The following is a 16,856-nucleotide window of genomic DNA, read 5'->3' as shown; positions in this document are numbered from 1 at the left end:
CAGAGGAGTGAATAAGAGAATCCCAGACACTGTAAACCTGAAGTCCAGTTATGGAAAATTAAGTAAGTCAAGAGTTTCGAGGAGAAATAACTCTTTTTTTTTTAAGTGTCCTGATTCCAATTGAGGCTCTAATGACTTAATTCCCAGTTCTGTGCATTTTTCTGTGTAGGTGTCAGCTTGTGTAAAGCATCTTGCAGGATAGGATCTTCAGATGACATGAAAGCAAAAGCAATTAAATGGCTCTAATTACCAGCTGCTTTCTTCACAGAGAGAGGATCCAAGAGAGTACTTTCACTCATGGCTCAGTATCTATTGCAGGAGGTTGGTGATTTTGGTAGTCTGAGATGTAAACTAAAACACCTATCAGAGTAGCAGCTGTGTTAGTCTGTATTTGGAAAAATAAAAGAAGTACTTGTGGCACCTTAGAGACTAACAAATTTATTTGAGCATAAGCTTTCGTGAGCTACAGCTCACTTCATCAGATGAAGTGAGCGGTAGCTCACGAAAGCTTATGCTCAAATAAATATTTTAGTCTCTAAGGTGCCACAAGTACTCCTTTTCTTTTTGCAAAACACCTATGTTCACCTTGTTCATTCTCTTACCAGTGCAGGTTTCTTTCCCTACTCTGCCTGAGTGGGAACAAAGATAACAAGAGGAGTACATATCTTTATTTCTTCTTATGAGCTACTCTATTGGCTTACAAAGCTACGTGGAGTGATTTGGTATTACTAATATGGTATGCTAATAATTGTGTGGAAATACTAATTTGGTATGCTAATAATTGTGTGGAAAGTTATGTGATTAGACTATCGCAGATGCATAGAGAATCAAAAGCGCAGATGCCTCCCTTTTGTTATGCAGATGATATCAGATACCTCCCTTTTGTTATGCCTATTTTATAAATATGTCCATAGTGAAATAAATGATAAAAATTATCAATAAGAAGTCTGCTATTTGGGAGTCACTGTTTTTTTAATAACAGATACTCTCAAACTGTGATAATTTAAAAAGGATATGACTTACTTAAACAGCTTTTTAAAAAATCACTTTGAAACAGAGCAAAATCCTTCCTCAAGGAGTGAAATTCTTCTAAATGACAACTTTAAAATTAAATTTACGAAGACTGCAATGTGACAGGCCTTTGTTAATTTATTGAAGGAGCTGCAGATATTGGGTCTTAAAGTCAATATTGCTCACTGAAGGGGGGAAAAGTTAACTTGTGCCTACTCATTTCATCTCCAGGGATTTGCAATGATCAGTTACCTAATGAAGGGGATTGCTTAAAGGTGGAACAGAATGGTACTCAATAAGTCAGAAGTAAATGCATCTAGCCTACTAAGTATAACTTTGACTAGAGTTACACAAATGGTGAACTTGGTCCTGTATATTTGGAGATTCTTTTAGGGTTTTTTGATTAACCTTAGGATGATAGGTTTCCTAACAAAGGTGATCATATTCACTGTCTCTGAACTGTTCATGGTGGGTCAACAGTATGGACTGTATTTTCAAAGGAACCTTCTACTCATTCATTCGTGTGAGTGGAATGAGTAGTTTGCGGACTTTGTGCCTCAGCTTTGCAAAGGGATCCTCCTACTTTCATGCCATGTTGTGTTGGTAGACGCAGGAGGCCCCCACCTGGATATTATAAGGGATCCACTCATTTAAGATTTTGCAGGATCAGGGCCTCATGGGTAGCCCCCTGCACCTGCCCAACAGGACCCCATTATTTTAAAGGTTTCAGAGTAGCAGCCGTGTTAGTCTGTATTGGCAAAAAGAACAGGAGGACTTGTGGTACCTTAGAGACTAACAAATTTATTTGAGCATAAGCTTTTGTGAGGTGCTCCATGCAGCCATAGGAAGCTCACTGCAGAATCAGGGTGTGACTATTCATTTGCTCAGATCTCCCACATGTGGAAATACAATTTGTTCAGGGAGGGACCTGCAAAAGCTGAGGTTCTGTATAGAAAAGAGATGGGTGAAAATGCAGTGATAGAGGATAGCCCCTGACTATCTGTACCTCGTGTCACATGCAACTCACTATATTTTAATACTGTGTATAATGTGTGACCGTATACATGTGCACTTGTACAAAAATAGTTGTAATGGAACTATAGATACCTGCAGCGACGTATAAAATACTGTCGGTGCAAATCAAATAAACCTGTTACCCCCTGAAGAAAGGGCGGAAGGTGAATGCGCATGATTTTAACAGGTTTCAGAGTAACAGCCGTGTTAGTCTGTATTCGCAAAAAGAAAAGGAGTCCTTGTGGCACCTTAGAGACTAACCAATTTATTTGAGCATGAGCTTTCGTGAGCTACAGCTCACTTCATCAGATACGTATCTGATGAAGTGAGCTGTAGCTCACGAAAGCTCATGCTCAAATAAATTGGTTAGTCTCTAAGGTGCCACAAGGACTCCTTTTCTTTTCATGATTTTAACCAACACGTCAATGGCGGCCCTTTATAGGCTTCTTTACGTCTTCTGGGTCCGGAAGAGGGGCGGAAGGGGAGAAACTACATTTCCCGTTCGCCGCTGCCCATCCCGCGCATGCACATTCTCACTGCGGCAACCTTCCCCAGCGGCGACATCGCGCGCGATGGCAGGATGAAGGGGGACTACAGCTCCCATCAACCCCTAGTGCCCGTCCGGCGCATGCGCATCACCCAGGCCTGCTCGCACATCACTTCGTCGTTGTTGAGGCCGTAGGTGGGTGGGGGGAAGGGCGAGCGAGTGAGTGAGCGAGCGCGGCGGTGAGGAGGGAGGGGGGGTGAGAGTTGAGAGTTCAGCGGCCGCCGCTACTGCTGCCAGCCCGGACTCATGATTCCCATATGCCCGGTAGTTTCCTTCACTTATGGTGAGTAACGCCGCTCGGGCGGGCGGGGCGGGGGACAGTGGGTGCGGGCCACGCGCGGGGGCTGCCTGAGGCGCCGTGTCTGATCTCGCTCGCTCTCTCTTTCTCTCTCCCTCACCTCACCCCCCCGGGCCTCCCGCCATGGCCCCGACCGCCGCCGCCGCCTCGCCGCCGCAGTGCCCAGCCGGCTGGGGGAAGATGCCAAAATGGCCACCGGCAACTACTTTGGATTCACCCATGGTGGGGCTGCTGCCCAGTATAGGTAACCGCCCTTCGCCTCCCTCTTCTGCCTGGCTCCTGTGGACCCGTGCCTGTGGCCCGCCCCCCGCCTGCCTGCGCCCACCCCGAGCCCCTCTCCCACCCCCGCACCCTATGTGGGGCCTCTCCCCGCGGCCCCCATGTGCCTGGGATGTCTCCGCCGTACGAGGCCGGGCCGGGGCCTCCCCGATCCGGTCGGGGGAGGGGCGGAGCGGAGCTGGGCTCAGTGCGGAGGAGGAGCAGCAGATCCCTAGGCCCTTAAATTAAAATGGCCACTCACAGTCTGCGACGCCAGGGAAGCAGAGCTGCCTCCTTTCATACTCTCCGATAGAGGGGATTTTATTTCACCCCCCGCACACACGGTGGGAGAGTCTTTGTTACTCTGCAGAATCCCCTCTTTCCCCTCGGGGTGAGCGGGTGAATGAAGGAGAGTTTAAAACACCAGAACATGGGGGGGGGGGTTAATTTTCCACTGAAATACGCTCCGAAAAAAGAAAATCCTCCTTTGCAGAAGGGGTAGAGAGGAAAGGCCCTTAAAATCCATTCCTACTGAAGGTCTCTACTCACATATGTGAGACTTGAAGCTCCTGTAGTGGAGTTTAGTGTATAACTGTACATATCACTTACAAACATGTAAAGATAAGGCGGAGAAAGCACTTCAATAAACTATTAACATGCCCGTATTTATAATTATGTGGACTCATCTTTTAGCTAAGACTTTTGTCAACACTCTTTTCTGATAGGTTTCAGAGTAGCAGCCATGCTAGTCTGTATTTGCAAAAAGAAAAGGAGTACTTGTGGCACCTTAGAGACTAACCAATTTATTTGAGCAAAAGCTTTCGTGAGCTACAGCTCACTTCATTGGATGCATTCAGTGGAAAAAAACTGAATGCATTCGATGAAGTGAGCTGTAGCTCACGAAAGCTTATGCTCAAATAAATTGGTTAGTCTCTAAGGTGCCACAAGTACTCCTTTTCTTTTTGTCTTCTGATAGTGGTTGAATTTGGGTATGTGATCTGACGGGTGGTTGGTTGTATTACAGCAGCATCTAGAGGCCCCTAATCGTGACAAACCAATTTTTACGAAGAGCTGTGCAAATGTAGTAAAGACAGGCCCCTCCCCTTCGGAGTCTCTGTTTTATCCACCTATGTCTTGTTCTTAACTAATTGCTGAGAGGGGTTGAGATAATCTGATGCTAATACAATCATGTGTTCATATAGATTAACTGTATGCATAATATAACTATTTGCCTAACCGATGATTGGGGAAGGTTTATTTTTAAAAGGAGCTTGAGATCATTCAAACTCTGTGGTGCTTGTTTGCCAAAATTTATCACGTGGAGAGACACTGAAAAGTACTCTTAAAATAACTCAAAATAGAATAATGGATATTAGAAATTAGAGACGATTGCTTCCATTCTCTTCTGGAAGCACAGAATAGAAACATAAAATGTGACATACCAGCTCTTAATGCAAAGAACCTTCCTCCCTAAATGAGTGAGACTTGACAGGTCTGCCAGTTATTTTTTTATGTATGCACAGTAAGTATACATGGTATTTAACAATTACAGTCATATGTTTCAGAGTAGCAGCCGTGTTAGTCTGTATCCGCAAAAAGAAGAGGAGTACTTGTGGCACCTTAGAGATGAGCAAATTTATTAGAACAGTTTGTATGGCTACTTCCACCTTCTTGTGTGTGTATCTATCTATCTATATAAAAAATCTTCTTACTATATGTTCCATTCTATGCATCTAATGAAGTGGGCTGTAGCCCACAAAAGCTTATGCTCTAATAAATTTGTTAGTCTCTAAGGTACCACAAGTACTCCTGTTCTTTTAGTCATATATGTAAATGACTTCCTGAGAAAACAGCAAAAATCCTTCACCACCCTGAAGAAAAACTGTAAACACTTCTCTTAACTCTGAATAACAAACACTATTCTAACACAAAACAAAACTTTTTTTAAAATGAATCCTAAATGACTGAATCTTGCAGTTCTACAGTTTTTTGAACTGTAGACTAACACAAAATAATTAATATTCTCTTGGGTGGTGGGAACTTACAGAGTTGACAAGATGAGAACTTGAAAGAGGAAGCTTTAGAATTTCTCATTGAAGCACACAGTAAAAGTCCTTCATTGCAAGAGGATAAGACTTTAAAAAGTCTGTAATTATTTCTAAATAGAATAATAGGAATTAGTGATATAACAACCCTATTTGATTGTTGCGTTCCCCTCGCAAATGTAAGATATTGTTTCATAAATACATTAGCACAGGAATCTCCTTCCACTAAATGAGTTAGATTTCACAAGTGTGGATGTGAAATGAGGAGATAAAGTAAGCAGTATTCAACATATCCTTTGTATATAAAACAGATTAAGACAAAAATACTTTAAATGTTTTCTTGGAAAAACACAGCCAAAACCAAAAATCCATCACAAGAGGAAGAGATTCCAAAAAAAACTTGCCTAAAAATGAAACTCTTACAAGGGAATTTACTTCCCAAGTGAGTAAGACTCAGTAGGTCCATAGTAATTTATTTATAAGCTGTACATGTCAATGTGCAATATTTGAAAAAGACAAGGTGTTAAAGGATAATCCAGCAAAAGTACTAACATGCCTTTTATACTAAAATAAAAAATAACTCTACATGGCTGATTATCCTCATTCGAAATGTTCCAACTTATCTTAAGTATATCTGAAACACACAGCATAAAAAAAAAAAAAGCTTGTGTCAGTGGAGGACAAGACTTCAAAAACTAAGGTTACAGAGAGAATAAATCTACTTACTATTTGTTAATAGTCTGCTGTGAAGGTACAGGCTTTAATACTTAGGCAGAGGACATATCAGCAGATCTTAAATAAAGATGGACAAAACCATGAATTGTTGAAGACTAACTCGCAGATTTGAAATGTAAAACTTCAACTGATTGCACCTGTAACAGTTATGACTAAATGCTTTGGGTTACCTGCTTTGCATCAATACTATATTTGGACATATAAAAAGTGGCCCATCCCATATTAAAGGTGCACTAATGTAGCTAACTTTTGTAGTAAGTACCAAAATGCCCATCCCACGAACAAATACACATCAAACACATAATAAAATAATCATCCATGCAGACATAAGTCAGACCCTTCCAACTCTGTAAAAATAAACACTCAAAACTCTGACAAGTTGGGACAACATTAAGGCTAGATCCTGGAAAAAGATCCACATGGGCTATACTTTGATTATGTGGAGTCCCATTGATGTCACTGGAAATGGATGAAGTTACAAGCGTCTCTTTGCATGAATTTCTTTCTTGGATCTGAGCCTTAATTAATTTTTGACTATCTCAAAATACTAACTAAAACTTGTGACAGGTTTCAGAGTAACAGCCGTGTTAGTCTGTATTCGCAAAAAGAAAAGGAGTACTTGTGGCACCTTAGAGACTAACCAATTTATTTGAGCATGAGCTTTCGTGAGCTACAGCTCACTTCATCGGAAGTGAGCTGTAGCTCACGAAAGCTCATGCTCAAATAAATTGGTTAGTCTCTAAGGTGCCACAAGTACTCCTTTTCTTTTAACTAAAACTTAAAATCTCTCACTAAAAACATCCAGAGCAAAATATTTTTTCATCCAAGAGAGACTAAATAGTTCCTTTAAAAATAGTTCTAAATTAGTCAGGTGCTAAGGGGTATCTTTCCCTTTAATTCAGAACAGATTTTTAAAATGAGACCAAGTACCAACCTTGTTAGCACCTAAAATACACTGATTAAATATACAGTTTTGCTACAGAAAAATAAAGATATATTACATAAGAACTACTTGTGTCAAAGGAAAAATAAACTAGGTAATTCCTCAGTTTATTAAAATTGTCAACAACCAGTTAGAGGAAGATGAAAACATAACTGGGATAGAAATTGTTTGTGTGCTATCAGTATTGCTGTGAACCTAGTTTGTTGCCTAATGTAGCTTCATTTCGTAACTAAATATTAACATTCTTTGTATGACAGGTGAATCAAAAATATTTTTAAAAATCTAAAATGAATACATATTTATTTTTTAAAAATACAAATTTAGAGGTGAAGTAAAAGTCTCTTTAGGTGTGGGGCCTGAGTTCAGATAATTCAAGATTACTCTGTTGTACAGCAGTTCGTAATATCACTTACACATAAAACTATGGAAGCGCAGTGCACCTCCCCGAACTGATTAGGTGATTAAAAAAGCATGGAAATCCCTTATGTTGAGAAATAGGAGATGAAGTAAGATTTTGAACATAAAAAGAAAAGGAGTACTAGTGGTACCTTAGAGACTAACCAATTTATTTGAGCATAAGCTTTTGTGAGCTACAGCTCACATGTAATACATAAAGTAGCTGCAAGTGTACATTTGTAAATTGAAGGCAGACAAGGAAATGAGCAAAGTGGCCACATTTTACACACACAAATAATGGAGTAGAAGTGTTCTTATTTCCTTCACTCTTCCACCACTACATACAATTTCGTACTGCCTATTAGTCATTTCTATATAGCCTTCATTCAAAACCATTTACACAAACTGTATAGCTATAACATTACTGTTTACAAGGGAAAAAATTACATTATTGAAATGGCCAGTTAAGGTAACTGCTATAAATACTCCATTACCTTTATAGTTTGTATATTCTGTTAACGGTATTGACACACACAAATTCACTTTGATTTGCAACGTAAAACTCTTTCAACATTTAAAGAAATATTAACATAAACTATGATAGGATATGTTGGGAGTTCATAAGTACATATGGTACCTTGTGAAGTAATCCTTCCCTTTTGTGGCCCTGAGCTCCCTGATCCACTATTTGCCCAAATTCTTATATTGGTATCTATGAGCATTGTATCTGAGTGTCTTGAGTATAAATGACAATAGCATAATCACTTCCCTGCTGACAAGAGGCAATGTCAGACACTTGTTTTAATACTGACTGTAGAAGTGTGTGTGTGTGGGTATGTGAGAGAGGGTACTATTGAGGAAAAGCTTAGGCAAAGAGTTGGGGTTTTCATTTGGCTCAAAATATGATGAAGTTAGTGATCTTCCTTATTTCATCTGGCAGTAAGTTCCAAAGTCTTGGTCTGCCTTCTGTGAACATCTTGCATTTCCCACTGTTGGTTGATAGTTTCACTATTTCAGTAAAAGAGGTTGTAGCTACAGAGAGAGGCAGTTTTTCAAACTCCAACCAGTTCAGTGACCTTGAACAGGACTATATTCTCTCAGTGCAGAGAGTAGTGAACTAATAATCTGATCTTTCTCAGAGCTTTCTCGTTTTTTAGATAAAAAAATAATTGCAGTGATCCATGCTGCGCTTAACAACTGTAGCCAGAATTGGGTGAGATCTTCTGGTGAGCCACAGATGGAAGCGAGCTCTGTAGCCATTGTGACTATTTCAGTGTCCAAGTGCAGAGCAGAATCTACAAGACCCTAAGGCTATAGAATAATTTAACCATCTGACATCAAATGCCTTGGGTGGATTGGGTTGTTGTATTGGAGAAGTCTCCTCCATATTTCCCTCTTCTCGCTAGCATTACCGCTGTCTTGTCTGGGTTCAGCTTCCGCCACAAGACTTTGAGAAAGCTGTGAAGTGCTGCATTTAGGGCTCTAACCTACAGCCCTAAATGGGCCAGCTAGCCCAGGTTGAAAGTACAAGTAAATGTCAGTCTGAGGTTTTTGTGGTTGGACAGAAGTGGTGGGGGGGGATTGTCAGGGGCACCACCTGAGTAAGAACTCAGGTTAGGTCTGTAGTGAAGACATGCCCTTAGGCTTTAACTTCACTGCTTTAAAGAAAAATAGTATGTTTTTATGGTGGAATAACTAATGCACATTGGCTGTCCTTCTGTAAAATCTTTATGGAGACAAGACACCTGTAGTTTTTTACTGCAAGGTAAACTAGGAGAAGGCTTGACATGGGCAGAGGAAGTATAGTGTTGATCTTTCCTAGCTACCTTAGAGACTAACCAATTTATTTGAGCATAAGCTTTCGTGAGCTACAGCTCACTTCATCGGATGCATACTGTGGAAAATGCAGAAGATGTTTGTTTTTATACAGACAAATCATGAAAAAATGGGTGTTTATCACTACAAGAGGTTTTCTCTTCCCCCACCCCACTCTTCTGCTGGTAACAGCTTATGTAAAGTGATCAGTCTCCTTACAATGTGTATGATGATCAAGGTGGGCCATTTCCAGCACAAATCCAGGTTACCATACACATTGTAAGGAGAGTGATCACTTTAGATAAGCTATTACCAACAGGAGAGTGGGTTTGTTGGCGGGTTTGGAGGGGGGGGGAGAGCAAACCTGGATTTGTGCTGGAAATGGCCCACCTTGATTATCATACACATTGTAAGGAGAGTGATCACTTTACATAAGCTGTTACCAGCAGGAGAGTGGGGTGGGGGAAGAGAAAACCTCTTGTAGTGATAAACATCCATTTTTTCATGATGTGTGTGTATAAAAACAAACATCTTCTGCATTTTCCACAGTATGCATCCGATGAAGTGAGCTGTAGCTCACGAAAACTTATGCTCAAATAAATTGGTTAGTCTCTAAGGTGCCACAAGTACTCCTTTTCTTTTTGCGAATACAGACTAACACGGCTGTTACTCTGAAACCTAACTACCTTGTGATTTAAAAATTACAGATGCCTTGTCTCTACTGGGATTTTGCTTGAGGTTAGCTATCTTGCATGAGTTACCTTGGGGTTAATTAAAAATTTCTCAACTTTTTGTCAGTGAAGACATAAAGGAGATGAAATGTTTTGGGAGTGGGGGCTCATTGTCATCCACCCTCCTGTCTACATCACCCTGGTGTACAGATTCATACACACCATTATACCTCATTGGAGTCATCTTGTGCACTTTAACTGTTAAGGTTTTGCATGGGTGCATGTATCGATGCCCAGATATCTTGAAGTGTGCTAGAGATTTGAGAACTTTGTCAGATTTCTGTTGGGGTCTGGACAATGAGCTGGAGGGAGGGAGTCTCATGACAGAATGTGCGTGCCTAGCAAACTTTAGACTTTAGCTGAGCAAGCCACTTCAATGCAAGAGGGCTTCTCTCTTACTCTACTGTTCTGGGGCAAGAACATCTGTGTCTAATAGTAATGGCAGTAAGGTAGTTCTAGTGCATCAAGTTTTCAGTGCATAAATCCATGTGTAGTCCATTATAGTGTCTTGGCTGATGATGTTCCAGTTAATAAGGATAATTACGAATAACTTTTATTTAAATCTAGCTTTGTTCTAAACCATACTGCTTGCAAGCATCTATGTGCATGTGAATTTGTGGGTTTATAGTCTGTAGCTATCTTTAGAAATTTCACATTGGTATCTTGTTTGCATTTTGTGAAATTCGAGTTGAAAAATCATGACTGACTACTTGCAGGTTTGAAAAATAGGGTTATTTTTGAGGGTTGGGCACCTAATCCTTTTTTTTTAGAATAAATTTGTTTCCATAGGAACAGCTTACAAAAGTTAGAGTTTAGAGGTGGCAAGGTCAAAATGAGGCTTATTATGGACTTCTGTATGCAGCTTTAACTTTTGAGTTGGCAGCCGCAAGCCCCAGTGTGGTCCATGTTTAAAACTTTACCTGCTATTTAAATGCAACAAATTCTAGGGTGAAACAACTTAATGGTGCCCAGAAAAAAACACCACCATACTTTGGGACAGAAATACAGAATGTCTTATCAAATTGACTGGAATTTTTCATATCAATGGAGCCTTTTGCACCATACAATAAGCCTACGGTTTTCAGTATCAGTGCCAAAGAGGAAGTATCTTCAGAGTTGATGTTTTTATTATGTTCATATAAATTCTTAATTTAAAAAAAATTGTAAAATAAAATGTGATGCATCTACTAGGTAGAATACCACAGCTATTGTTTTTACTTTTTCCTGGGCAGTCGTGGTATGGTATCAAATAACACTACTGGCAAAAGATTCTTTCATAAAATCAGTGACTGTATAGGAATAGTGTGGGACAAGAAGGACCCAGGTATCTTTAAGGAGATATCATCATTGAGTTGTCCACTGTGTGCAGCTGCAGTCAAAAAGCAAATCTATTAGGATGCATAAAAAATGGGATGGAGAAAATATTGTGCTTAAATCAGTGGTTTGCTAAAATCAATAGTTTGCCTTCATCTGGCATACAACTTGCGTTAGTGGTCATTCCATCTTAAAAAGAATTTCAGAATTAAATGTGATTCAGAAAAGGGCAACAAGAATAATTAGCATGGAAACACTCATAAAGATTGGGATGCTTACATTTGAAAGGCAGTAACTAAGAGGGGACATGATAAAATTATGCAAAATAATGAATGGTAAAGAAGAGACAGTGGGAGCTTCTATTTTCCCTCTCATACTACAAGAACAAGAGGTTATTCAATTAAAAGGTGGGAAAACTGATGAAAGAAAACACCGTTTCATTCAGTGCCCAATTAGACTGTGGAATTCTTCGTACAGAATGTCATTGAGACCAAGAATATAGCAAAATTCAAAGGCGGATTGGGCATTTATATGAATGATAAGAATATCTGGATTTGTTATAATAAATAACATTTCGGAAGAGAGAAACACCTCATGTGTCGGGGTTTAAACCAGTCTCCAACTGTTGGGGATTAGGATGAGATTTTCATGGGGGAACAGGTTATCCCACATCTATGTAGGTAGTTCTTGAACATTCCTCCATGGCATCTGGTGTTAGCCAGTGTGGCAGACAGGATACTGGACTAGTTGGATGGTGGGTTTGCTCCAGTATGACACTTCCTGTATTTCTTCAGGCATACCCTTGGAAATACAGCTTGGTCATCCACAGAATAGAATAAAGGGTCTATCTCATATTTTTTCCAAAATATAGTACCTTTTCAAACATTGGGGGTATTGATTTTTATAGCTGTCATAAATATAAAGGGAAGGGTAAACCCCTTTGAAATCCCTCCTGGCCAGGGGAAAGCTCCTCTCACCTGTAAAGGGTTAAGAAGCTAAAGGTAACCTCGCTGGCACCTGACCAAAATGACCAATGAGGAGACAAGATACTTTCAAAAGCTGGGAGGAGGGAGAGAAACAAAGGGTCTGTGTGTCTGTCTATATGCTGGTTTCTGCCGGGGATAGACCAGGAATGGAGTCTTAGAACTTTTAGTAAGTAATCTAGCTAGGTATGTGTTAGATTATGATTTCTTTAAATGGCTGAGAAAAGAATTGTGCTGAATAGAATAACTATTTCTGTCTGTGTATCTTTTTTGTAACTTAAGGTTTTGCCTAGAGGGGTTCTCTATGTTTTTGAATCTAATTACCCTGTAAGATATCTACCATCCTGATTTTACAGGGGGGATTTCTTTATTTCTATTTACTTCTATTTTTATTAAAAGTCTTCTTGTAAGAAACTGAATGCTTTTTCATTGTTCTCAGATCCAAGGGTTTGGGTCTGTGGTCACCTATGCAAATTGGTGAGGCTTTTTATCCAACATTTCCCAGGAAAGGGGGGGTGCAAGTGTTGGGAGGATTGTTCATTGTTCTTAAGATCCAAGGGTCTGGGTCTGTAGTCACGTAGGCAAATTGGTGAGGCTTTTTACCAAACCTTGTCCAGGAAGTGGGGTGCAAGGTTTTGGGAAGTATTTTGGGGGGAAAGACGTTTCCAAACAGCTCTTCCCCAGTAACCAGTAGTAGTTTGGTGGTGGTAGTGGCCAATCCAAGGACAACGGGTGGAATATTTTGTACCTTGGGGGAAGTTTTGACCTAAGCTGGTAAAGATAAGCTTAGGAGGTTTTTCATGCAGGTCCCCACATCTGTACCCTAGAGTTCAGAGTGGGGGAGGAACCTTGACAATAGCATAGAAAACACTTCTGCTATTATCCTTATAAAAAGATGCATGATCAACATTATTAATCAACAGCTATCGAAAGTTAGCTCATATATAGTACATTTAGTGACTGTTTCCAAGAGGAATTTCCTGCTCCTCTGGCAGGAGAGCACCTATAAGAGTGTTATTTTGGAAGTCATGTTGTCTTAGGGAGTTTGGATAAAGTCAGAATTGGCTTAGTCCCAACCTTAATTATAAAGTGAAATAATAGCATTTCCATAAGACTAAAATTGCAAAAATAATGTAATCTTTTGATTGCCTTTAGTTTGATAAGAGCTCTTTCAGTGCTCAGAATTATAGACAAATGGAGGAACAGCAACACTAAAGTTTATTGTATGCAAACACATTAGAATAACTTTTACCACATTGTATCCTCTCTCAGCAATAGTATATAGACCATATTCTTTCAAAAATGCTGCAGATTCAAATAAGTTTACTAATGTGTATCCTACCCAGTTAGTTCATAGACGCCTTAATTGTAGCCATCAAAGACTCCTCATAGCTTGCTTCCCAAAAAGTTGTTTTCTGACCAATCAGATCAGAAACTTTGCAAGACATGAAATGTTGCATTAACATTGTCATTAACAATCATTAATAAACCACAGTACTTTCTAACTCTAAAAGACCTGCTTTTGTGCTGCAGGAAGTCCACATTTTGCTTTCAGGTAAGGCCAATATCAGAGAAGACAAAGGGGCAAGGTTATAGTAGGCCTTTATCTGATAAGCCACTGACAATTCTTCCTATAGTTATTTCAATATAGAAATATAAAAATAACCTTTGCTCTAGCCCCATTTTGTAGCCCCATTTTGTTGACTGATCTATTGATTATATGTTGTTAATCAGAAACCCCAATTTACCATTCTGTGATTTGGCAGGGTCCTTCCTCAAGATCAGACCCAGAAGTATTGGAGTTACTATGAGGATTCCAATGTCAACAGCAGAGATACTCACAGTTAGGAAAGGCCTCTTGACTGTCTAATATTTTTATTAGGGCTAAAGTAATTAGTGATTTAAAAAATTAATTGCAATTAATCGTGCTGTTAATAGTAGAATACCATTTATTTAAATATTTTTGGATGGTTTCTACATTTTCAAATATATCTTTCAATTACAGCACAGAATACAAAGTGTATAGTGCTTACTTTAAATTTATTTTTATTACAAATATTTGCACTGTAAAAAACAAAGGAAATAGTCTTTCAGTTCACCTAATACAAGTAATGTAGTGCAATCTCTTTTATCATGAAAGTTGAACTTACAAATGTAGAATTATGTAAAAAAAAAAAAACCTGCATTCAAAAATAAAACAATGTAAAACTTAGTCCAATCAGTCCTACTTCTTGTTCACCCAATCGCTCAGACAAACAAGTTTGTTTACATTTGCAGGAGATAATGCTGCCTGCTTCTTGTTTACAATGTCACCTGAAAGTGAGAACAGGCATTTTCGTGGAACTCTTGTAGCCAGCGTCACAAGATACTTACTTGCCAGATGCACTAAAGATTCATATGTCCCTTGATGCTTCAGCCACCATTCCAGAGGACATGTGACCATGCTGATGGTTCTGCTTGATAACGATCCAAAGCAGTGCGGACCAGGGCATATTCATTTTCATCATCTGAGTCAGAAGCCACCAGCAGAAGGTTGATTTTCTTTTTTGGTAGTTTGGGTTCTGTAGTTTCCGCATCAAAGCATTGCTCTTTTAAAACTTCTGAAAGCATGCTCCACACCTCATCCGTCTCAGATTTTGGAAGGCACTTCAGATTCTTAAATCTTGGATCGAGTGCTGTAGCTATCTTTAGAAATTTCACATTGGCATCTTCTTTGCATTTTGTCAAATTTGCAGTGAAAGTGTTCTTAAAATGAACAGTATGTGCTGGGTCATCATCTGAGACTGCCATAACATATATATGGCAAAAAGAAAAGGAGTACTTGTGGCACCTTAGAGACTAACAAATGTATTTGAGCATAAGCTGTAGCTCACGAATACAGACTAACACGGCTGCTACTCTGAAACCTGTCATATATATGGCAGAATGCGGGCAAAACAACAGGAGACATACAATGCTCCCCAAGGAGTTCAGTCACAAATTTAATTAACGCATTATTTTTTTAATGAGCGTCATCAGCAAGGAAGCAGGTCCTCTGTAACGATGGCCAAAGCGTGAAAAGGTATATGAATCTTTAGCGCCTGTGGCGCATAAATATCTTGCAACGCCAGCTACAATTGTGCCATACAAACACCTGTTCTCACTTTCTGGTGACATAAATAAGAAGTGGGCAGCATTATGTCCTGTAAATGTAAACAAACTTGTTTGTTTTAGCTGTTGGCTGAACAAGAAGTAGGACTGTGTGGACTTGTAGGCTCTAAACTGTTACATTGTTTTGTTTTTGAGTACAGTTATGTAACAAAAAATCCTATATTTGTAAGTTGCACTTTCATGATAGAGATTGCACTACAGTACTTGTATTGGGTGAATTGAAAAATATTATTTCTTGTTTCTCATTTTTACAGTGCTGATATTTGTAATAAAAAATAATATAGAGTGAGCACTGTATACTTGGTATTCTGTGTTGTAAATGAAATCGATATACTTGAAAATGTAGAAAAAAATGCAAAAATACTTAATTTCCATTGGTATTCCATTGTTTAACAGTATGATTAATCGTGATTCGTTTTTTTTGGTGTTAATAGTATGAGTTAACTGCGATTAATTGACAGCCCTAATTTTTATTAACACAGTTAGCAAAATCACAGACGCTCCAACCGAGCAAAGTCATCAGAGATCATAGAAATATAGGACTAGAAGGGACCTCAGAAGGTCATTTAATCCAGTCCCCTTCACTGAGGCAGGATTAAGTATTATCTGTTCCATCCCTGACAGATGTTTGTCTAACCTGTTCTTAAAATCCTCCAGTGGCAAAGATTTCACTGCCTTTGTAGGCAATGTGGTCTAATGCTTAACTACTTTACAGTTAGGAAGCTTTTCCTACTGTCTAACCTAAATCTCCCTTGCTGCAGTTTAAGCCCATTACTTCTTGTCCTGTCCTCAGTGGATAAGGAGAACAATTTATCACCCTCCTCTTTATAACAACCTCTTACATACTTGAAAACTCTTATGCCCTCCTCAGTCTTCTCTTCTCCAGACTAAACATACCCAGTTTTTTTTTTTTTCAATCTTTCCTCATGTGTTTGAGACCTCTAACCATTTTTGTTGCTTTTCTTTGGACTTTTTCCAGTTTGTCCACTTCTTTCCCAAAGTGTGGTGCCCAGAGCTGGACACAGTACTACAGTAGAGGCCTTATCAGTGCTGAGTAGAGAAGTACTTATAGCACTCCTGCTAATGACAGGTTTCAGAGTAACAGCCGTGTTAGTCTGTATTTGCAAAAAGAAAAGGAGTACTTGTGGCACCTTAGAGACTAACCAATTTATTTGAGCATAAGCTTTCGTGAGCTACAGCTCACTTCATCGGATGCATACTGTGGAAAGTACAGAAGATGTTTTTATACACACAAACCATGAAAAAAATGGGTGATTATCACTACAAAAGGTTTTCTCGCCCCCCACCCCACTGTCCTGCTGATAATAGCTTATGTAAAGTGATCAGTCTCCTTACAATGTGTATGATAATCAAGGTGGGCCATCTCAGACAATGATGTTTGCTTTTGCAATATTATTACATAGTTGACTCTGATTAGGTTTGTGCGGGGTGGATAAAAATCAATGATTTAAAAAAACAAAACAAAAATATTTTGTTTAAATCAGATTTTTTTTATAAAATGCTTTTTGAAGGGGGGGAAACCTATCTGAAGATCGTTTTGATTAAGATACATTATAGCTCAAAGATATCTCATCATGGAATAGGGATTATAAATT

The 16,856-nt window shown here is 39.2% G+C and overlaps 1 protein-coding gene across 3 annotated transcripts in view; it reads left to right on the top strand.

Annotated features, from left to right (window-relative positions):
* Nucleotides 1–2,703: 2,703 nt before the first annotated feature.
* Nucleotides 2,704–16,856, top strand: part of ZFR (zinc finger RNA binding protein) — a 56,279-nt gene continuing 42,126 nt past the window's right edge. For all 3 annotated transcript variants that reach the window (XR_013346115.1, XM_077816722.1, XM_077816721.1), the window contains exons 1-2: nt 2,704–2,855; nt 3,030–3,114. Coding sequence is in view for 2 of the 3 variants with exons in the window: in XM_077816722.1 (XP_077672848.1) it covers nt 2,819–2,855; nt 3,030–3,114 (122 nt within the window). In the remaining variant the exon portion in view is untranslated. The remainder of the gene's footprint in view (nt 2,856–3,029; nt 3,115–16,856) is intronic.

This window comes from Eretmochelys imbricata, chromosome 5 (assembly GCF_965152235.1).
Source record: "Eretmochelys imbricata isolate rEreImb1 chromosome 5, rEreImb1.hap1, whole genome shotgun sequence".
Lineage (NCBI taxonomy): Eukaryota > Metazoa > Chordata > Testudines > Cheloniidae > Eretmochelys > Eretmochelys imbricata.
This window is presented reverse-complemented; position numbering and strand designations above follow the sequence as displayed.